At 40.6% G+C, this 8468-nt stretch overlaps 1 protein-coding gene across 1 annotated transcript in view; it reads left to right on the forward strand.

Annotated features, from left to right (window-relative positions):
• eogt (EGF domain-specific O-linked N-acetylglucosamine (GlcNAc) transferase) overlaps positions 1–8468 on the forward strand; it is a 45066-nt gene continuing 36598 nt past the window's right edge. The window contains exons 1-5 of the mRNA XM_080425017.1: positions 1–45; positions 3124–3388; positions 5826–5926; positions 6973–7081; positions 8402–8466. Of these exons, the coding sequence (XP_080281143.1) occupies positions 3182–3388; positions 5826–5926; positions 6973–7081; positions 8402–8466 (482 nt within the window). The 5' untranslated portion in view covers positions 1–45; positions 3124–3181. The remainder of the gene's footprint in view (positions 46–3123; positions 3389–5825; positions 5927–6972; positions 7082–8401; positions 8467–8468) is intronic.

The following is an 8468-nucleotide window of genomic DNA, read 5'->3' on the forward strand; positions in this document are numbered from 1 at the left end:
CAGCTACTACGCTGCTTCAGTGCAGACGAGAAGCGGCTCCTTCAGGTAACTGTTACTTCAATTACATCTTTTCAACAAACTGCTATTCAAAATGTCCTATGTGTGCATTTCGGGCGAATTCTGGGACGAGGGTGAAATGTCTTGGTCAGTCTCAAAGTTCAGTCCCGGGCTGCTGGCTGCAGTTCATTTAGCCCAGAGTCTGGTCCCAGAGCGTTAGCGAGGTCTGTTAGGAGCGTGTGCTATTCCCATGGACTGAACATTCCACTGCTGTGCGGGGTCTCCAACTTTAGTCAAACTAAAGACAACTATTTCGCTACTCACAGAAACAAAGGCTGTTATGTGTTGTTGAAAGTCTATTCTCCACGGTGGGAAACGTCTCAGGACCCCACCTTCTCTGTATAATACACTTTTTGGGCAGAAAAGAAAATATGTCCGCGAGACGGACATTATTTTATTTTCTTTACTGCGCCCCCTACAGGTCTGGCTAATGCTAATTTATACTGACCAGATCTGTAGAGGGCGCAGTGGAGTAAATACAATAATCTCCATTTGGCGGACATATGTTATTTTCTTCCCAAAAAGTGTATTATACAGAGAAGGTGGGGTCCTGAGACGTTTCCCACCGTGGAGAATAGACTTTCAACAACACAAAACTGCCTTTGTTTTGGCCAGTAGCGAAATAGTTTTGTTTATTTTTTACTAAAGTTAGAGACCTCGCACAGTAGTGGAATTTTCAGTCCATGGGAATAACACCCGCTCCTTAGAGAGAGAACTCGCTAACGCTCTGGACCAGAGCTACAGTTAATTGAACGGTGCCATTCGAGCTAAATCAATTAAACTGTGATATTGGTGGTGTAATGATTATGAAATACACCCAGTTATTGTCTATACAGTGTCATTTTGTTTAAATGCAGGTCTAGCTGTGTGACTGGGGCAAAAGGCGGTGAAATATATATATATATATATATATATATATATATATATATATATATATATATATATATATATATATATATATATATATATATATATATATATATATATATATATATATATATATATATATATATATATGTGTATATGTATATGTATATGTATATGTATATGTATATGTATATGTATATATATATATATATATATATATATATATATATATATATATATATATATATTAACGTTTAATGACCTTCATCACGTAAAGAACGTTTTCCACCGATAAACTGTAAGCTTGTCGTTTCATTCCACACGTCACCAAACACTTTTTCAGACATTATTCAAGTCAGAGTGGAAGTCCAAACATTCCCATGTTTCATTTAGGCTGTTGAAAGCCCACATGAGTTGAGCTCAAATAGCTGCTCCCATGGGCATTGGGCAGTGTTGGAAGAACTACTCACATTTTCTCGCAAGGTAGAAATACTCTGTTTCAAGTAAAAGTCCAGAATTCAAAATTTGCTTGAGTAAAAGTACAAGAGTGTTGGCATCAAAATATACTTTATGTACCAAAAGTAATAGTACTACTCGTCACGCAGAATGTCCCATTTCACAAGCTTTCAAAATGTACAGAACTCTTTTGAAAATAGCAGATCTGCAAGCTCATTGTGAGCTTGTAGATCAGCTATTTTCAAATAGCCAAAGTATATAAAGTGCGGAAGTGGTTAGTGTATGTTTTGTAATAATAATCAATATCTGAAAAGTAACCAGTAACTAAGGTTTTCAAATAATTGTAGTGGAGGAAAAGTACAATATTTGGATCTGAGATGTAGTGGAGTAGAAGTAAAAGTATAGAAAACTGGAAGTACTACCTTAAAGTAAAAAATATTTCAAAATTGTACGTAAGTACAGTACTTGAGTAAATGTACTTTCCACCAATGCCCATGGGTTAATGTTCTCAATCGCCACGACTGATTTCAGTAAAAAAAAAAATGTGTACAAGATTAAAGAGTATTAGCATGTGTCAAACTCTTGATCTTGCATAAAACCCATACTGTATGGTTGCGGATATTTCATAAAAGCAAAAAGCCTCAATCTGCAATTTTGCCAACTGGTTGGCTGTATGCAGAACAGTAAGAACGTAGGTTTAGAATGATAATACCTAAGCAATAAGCATCCTAATTCTACATCAGTAGTTCTCAAACTTTAATTCATAACTCTCAGAGTTACAGATCTGTAAGGGTCCATTTGGACCCCCCAGCCTCAAGGATGGTCCCTGGACCCCACTTTGAGAAAGACTGTTCTACATCATATTGTGCTAATTTGTGTAGGAAACGGTGCTAGTGTGGGGGAGTCGTTTCACACAAATCACAGATTGGGACAGCCTAACAAAAAGTTTAAGTCGTGAGATTTGTTTTTGCTGTAATCCATGCCCCGTGCTCCAGGGAATAGATTGGAGTCAGGCAGGGACCTGTAATAACCAGCTAGTACGTGTTTCAGTCAAACACAACTTTCTGCCCATCACAAATGGGTTTGTAAAGCAGAAAACGTGGCAAAACATGCCTGGGGTGGGTGGTGGAAGTTTCCCATGCTCTCATCTCATGCTGAGTCACATGAAGTCGAGACAAATTCTATTTTGTGCACTACCAAATCACCACACACGTTATCTTTACTTTAGAGCAAGTCAATACCATACATACCATGCTATATATAAGCATTGTTCTAGCACAGTGTGGCAGCTGCATTATTATTAGCACTCGCATTGCAATGTCAGCCTGATTTTCTTTTTCTGGGAGCAAAGCTAGTTTGCAAATATAACTGAGTTCCCCGGGTTAAAAATGAATCCGTCTCTGTAAATGTCTCTGTGGTATGCATGCACAGATTGATTTCGGCCACATACACTTTGCCTTGGTCACATCTCGTACCGACAAACACTTTGTTTTTGATGTCTGGTTTCCCCTATTTCAAACAATGTGTCTCTCGAACAATGGTAGGGAAAAAGGTCGCTAAATATTTCCTGCAACAGGACCTCTCCTATATGGCGCTCAGATCCGCCCCGGGGGCATGGTTCCCACACACACACTGACTGACTGGCCTGCACCCACATGCTTGTGAATTGTGGCATTCAGCTCTCAACACACAAAATTACAGAGCGCAAGACTGACTCCCCTCTCTGTTCCTCTGTCCTCACAGAGTGCTGCTGTGAAGCGAGGTGCTGCTGGTTATCTCATATGCCTGTGCAGCTCTGACTATGCTGCTGCTGGTAGCGCTGGGCATAGTCTGTTCTTCCACTGTGGTTACCACCGAGGACGCTGAGGAGACTGACCACAAACCACCGGCAGCACCGCTGCTCGACTACCGCAGTCTGTCCCTGCCACCAGAGCATATACCCTGCTTCCTCCGCAACAACAAGAGAGTGGCCAAGCTATGCCGCCAGGACCCGCTCTGCCCTTTTAAAGTAAGATATGCACTCTTGAGTCTTCAGTCTTGGCCCACTTTTGACATTAATTTCACATGTTGTAACTACATCTGTCCTCCCTCCCCCCCATTCATTTTTTTCTTTTCATGTTTGTCAGTGTAGTGTAATTATCCAGCTTGTTCCTTTGGGGTTTTGCTGTTCCTTAGAGCTGGTGTCAATTAAAGGAAAGGAAATATAGGCTTGTAGCAGCCATTAAAGTGATTAAACCTTTTGTCATGGGAAAACCTGATGCTCCAGCTCCACAGAATAGGAATTGGTGAAAAGAAGAAAGGTGGGTGTGGCAATGGATCATCTTATGTTGGCTCAGGCTGGTGTACATTTTATGGTTTTAACTAGGAGCACTACAATAAAGTTTGAAATCACTTTGAATAGACCTGAGGCAGCTGTGCATAATTGATCAAACACATTGAACACAAGCTCATTATTCCAGGAGGAGAGACGGGACAGGAGGAGAGAGGGAGAGAGAGAGAGACAAAACAAGAGAGAGGGAATGCTTTTTTTTTCTTCTTTTTTTTTGACACGCTCCATCAGCCACGCGATAATTGCATCTGAAATCTTGACCAGTCTATCCTGCGGGCAACGGGTCGGCCCGCACATCACTATCACCCTGTATACTTTGTTGGCTGGGATCCCCCCAGGGGTCTGTACTTTACTACTTGGCCCCCTCCTTTTTTTCCTCTACACCAAATCGCTTAGCCAAAATATGGTAGGGGAAACAGGCTGTAGAACGGAGAAAGGAATTGGTTTCAAAGGTCAAAGGTCGAATGCACTGCTCAGGCCTCGTTGGCGCAGTAGGCAGCGCGTCAGTCTCATAATCTGAAGGTCGTGAGTTCAAGCCTCACACGGGGCAGATGTTTTACTGGGTGACTTATAGATATATGTTGACATGCTTGGGTAAAATGCATTACTACTTAGAAAGCAAAAAGTGTGTCAGTCTCATAATGTTAAAGTTGTGAATTCAACCCTCTATAAGGCTGCACCATTATGGCTAAGGTGCTTTGCTTAATGATACAATTATTAACCACTTAAACCCTATATACTTTGTGGTATGTAAAATGGAGAAAATAGCTGATCTACAAGCCTACATCGCAATCGCTATGCGTTTTGAGCTTGTAGATTGGCTATTTTCGGCAAATGTTTGCCTATTTCTTTGCTTACTGGGGTCCTACTGAGTGAAGACCCACCCCTCGCTCCTCTTCCCACCCAATAGCATCCGTTTCCGGGTCTGTAGAGACCAGTGGGCGACGTCACAGTCCCTTAGTCCATATTTGACAGTCTATCTATGGTAAGGTTATGATATGCCCAGAATAGGGATGTTAAAACATTTTTGCCTTGCGAAAACCATTTGAGTCATTTGAGTCCGGCCATTTGGTTGTAAATGTTCGTAAACAAATTAGCCCACAAAATACACTTTACAGCTTCCATTATCTGTGGAAGAACTCAATACTGTACTTTTGATGGAAATTGCATCTTGACTTGATAATATTGACTGACTTACTGCTAGATCTAGGCCAGGTTTTCACAGTTTTTCATACCGAGCCGGCACGTAAAAGAACACGCTCTGTCTCACTCTTTCTGTCCATGACTCGCTGCCTCATACAACCACACACACACACACACACACACACACACACACACACACACACACACACACACACACACACACACACACACACACACACACACACACACACACACACACACACACAATTTACAGAAAAAAATCATACTGTGGCGGTCGGATTTAAGGGGTGGCGCCCCGCCATTGCTTAAATTAAGCAATGGCCATTAAGACCGGGAACGCATCTGTGTGTCATTTTTTGATTTTTTTGGCTATTCAAAAATAGCAGATATACAAGCTCATAGCGCGGCATTGGTGCCGCGCTATGAGCTTGTAGATCTGCTATTTTTGAAAGATCTCGACCATTTGTTTAAATATTTGAAGATATATTTTAAAGGGAACATTTATAACCAAAATCTTTGCTTCTGGGGGTCCCTGGAACAAAATATTTTGAGATGGGAGGTCGGCGGCCAAATACATATCATTTTGGTTGGTCCTTGCCATGGAAAAGTTTGAGCACCACTGATATTATAGCAACATAAGTTTTTCAGAAAATTGTTAGGATTTAGAAGACATTTGTAGAATCCCCAGAAGCAAAGATTTGAGTTACAAATGTTTTACAAATATATATATATTCAAAGATTTTCACACATTTCCGCGATAAAAAATAAAATAAAGCAGATCTATAAGCTCATAGCACGGCACTTGGTGCCGCGCTATGAGCTTGTAGATCTGCTATTTTTGAATAGCCCAAAGAAATCTAAAAACAGACACAGATGCATTCCCGGTCTGAATGGGTTAATGCATACAGTATAGGGGAAACACTGCTCACTCTCCTCTCTCTGTACTCAACAGGATGCATTGCTAGACGTGTCAGCCTGCTGGGGTTATGAGAAGACCTGTGACCCACAGGGACGTTTTGGTTACCCAGTCTGCACCAAAGCTGACGCCGGATGGTAGGATTTCATCTCCCCATTTAATCCTCCACCACAATAATAGAACCTAGTTCTATGTATTTTCCAATATCGAATTTACAACATCCCCATTATTTAGATCCCACATACAGTGAGGTTTATCCGTCAGAAGAAACAAAAAGAGTGCCTCGATTAACCACTTAATGCCTATTTCCAAAAATAGAAAAATAGCCGATCTATGTGGTGTATATTTATTTATTGTCTTTATTTATTGTCTTGTCTTGAAATGTATGTATTGACCCGAGCAAAACTATTTCCCCTTGTGGATGATAAAGGACATCTAATCTAAGGAAATCACGTGTCGCATCACAACGCGTTATGAGCTTGTAGATCTGCTACACTATGGAAAACTACACTATTCCACTATGGAATCGTCTTTTATTGATTTGAATTTGTCCAAAAATGTTATACCTATAATCAGTTGTGGAAAGTAACTAAGTACATGTACTCAAGTACTGTATTTAAGTAAAACTTTGAGGTATTTGTACTTTACTTGAGTATTTCCAATTTCCAATACTTTTACTTCTACTCCACTACATTCCAGAGGCAAATGTTGTACTTTTACTCCACTACAATTATTTGAAAACTTTAGTTACTAGTTACTTTGCAGATATAAATTATTACATTATAAAACATACATTAACCACTTTAGTCCTATTCTATACCTAGGCTATTTGAAAATAGTAGATCTACAAGCTCACAACGTGTCGCATCGCGACGCGTTGTGACAAATGTTTTGTGACAAATGTTTCAGTACTTTTACTTTTGGTACTTTAAGTACATTTTGATACCAATACTTTTGTACTTTTACCCAAGTAAATGTTGAACACCATACTTTTACTTGTAACAGAGTACCTCTACATTTGCAGTATCGATACTTTCACTTAAGTAAAACATTTGAGTACTTTTTCCACCACTGCCTATAATAACATGCCCAAAATAGGGACGCCAGCTTGAAAGTGGTTAATGAAATAAATGTATTATTGATTTGCCTTTTAATGATCCGTGTGACTGTTTGTCCTCCCCAGGGCCCATTCTGTGGAGGCGGCGCAGGACCTGTTCTGGAAGCAGGCTGACTTTGGCTACGTGAAGGAGCGCCTCTCTGAGATGAGGACTCTCTGCAAGGCCGCCAAGCCTGTAAGTGCACTCACTTCCTCCGTTCCCACAGGCATGGTGAGTCAACAGGAAGAGCCGACAGGGAGCAGTAGTTGCAACAGCTGTTACAAGAAAGACCTGGTTTCTGGTCAAAGCATGTGGCTTGTTTGTTAGTTAGTAAAAAAAAGAAATATTCTTTTTTTTTCTTTTTTTTCTTTTTTTTTTTACAGCTGTCTGTTTGATTGATTGATTGGTTGATTGATTGATTGATTGATTGATGAATACTTTATTAACAAGTTGAAACAGTACAGCAAGTACAATCACACAAGCAATGCTAAAAGGATAACACAAAAAAAAGCCTTGATGGCTTGTTTCCTATGTATTCAATTCATCATCAAGACATAGAATATGATACAAATCATCATCAATACCAGGAGCAATAAAAAGTATATTTACAGGCTGTTAAGGCAAGTCCTAGGAGTGAGGTCCATTTTGAGAGGTCTGTAGTTTAGATGTTGGTTTATGACATGTCTATGACTAATGCCAAAGTTTGAACCCGATCACAGCTCCATTGACATTATAAGTTGAATAATTTAGAAAGTCAAAAACATATGGGAAATGTATTTTGTGGAGGTACTTCTGTGATTTACTGGCATCGAGTTGTGCTTACAAAATTGGCACTGAGCGGTCAGTGATTAGCAAGATTAGTTCCCGGTGAGACAGTAGTAGACACACGCACACATGCACACACGCACACGCACACACACACACACACACACACACACACACACACACACACACACACACACACACACACACACACACACACACACAGACAGACACAGACACAGACCCTCAGTGTAGACGGCTAGCTCATGCAGAGCCACGCCGTAGATTCAGCGTGTTTTGACTCGTTATCACTGTCTTTTTGAGTGCACAAATGCTGAAGCCTTTTTTGCCTAGAAATTCAGCATTTTTCCGAGGGTTGGTAAGTGACAAGCATGGATTGATATATCTATGTCATTGCTGGCAAGGTCAGTATATCTCAGTGCCGAAATAGCTCAGTTGGGAGAGCGTTAGACTGAAGATCTAAAGGTCCTGGTTCGATCCCGGGTTTCGGCAGCATGGAGCTTTCCTTTTGCCGTTTGGGTTGCTGATTCGATGCCCGACTCTTCTGCCTGCCTGTCTGTCTGTCTATATCTAAATATCTATCAATCAGTCTGTCTGTCTGTCTGTATCTCTCTCTTTCCCTCCTCTCTCTTTCTCCCTCTCTCTATTGGAATTGAATTGAAATGATCTAAACACCATTCTCAAAAGCTCTAAAGGCTTGCAGTTTATTGAAGACCATGCTTGTTTCGGCAGGGCGACTCATCCTTGAGATGCAGCAGTCACACTCGCTTCTGTAGGGCCACCAACCTTTACCTGGATC

This window comes from Gymnoscopelus braueri (genome assembly GCF_963280865.1).
Source record: "Gymnoscopelus braueri genome assembly, chromosome: 3".
Taxonomy (NCBI): Eukaryota; Metazoa; Chordata; class Actinopteri; order Myctophiformes; family Myctophidae; genus Gymnoscopelus; species Gymnoscopelus braueri.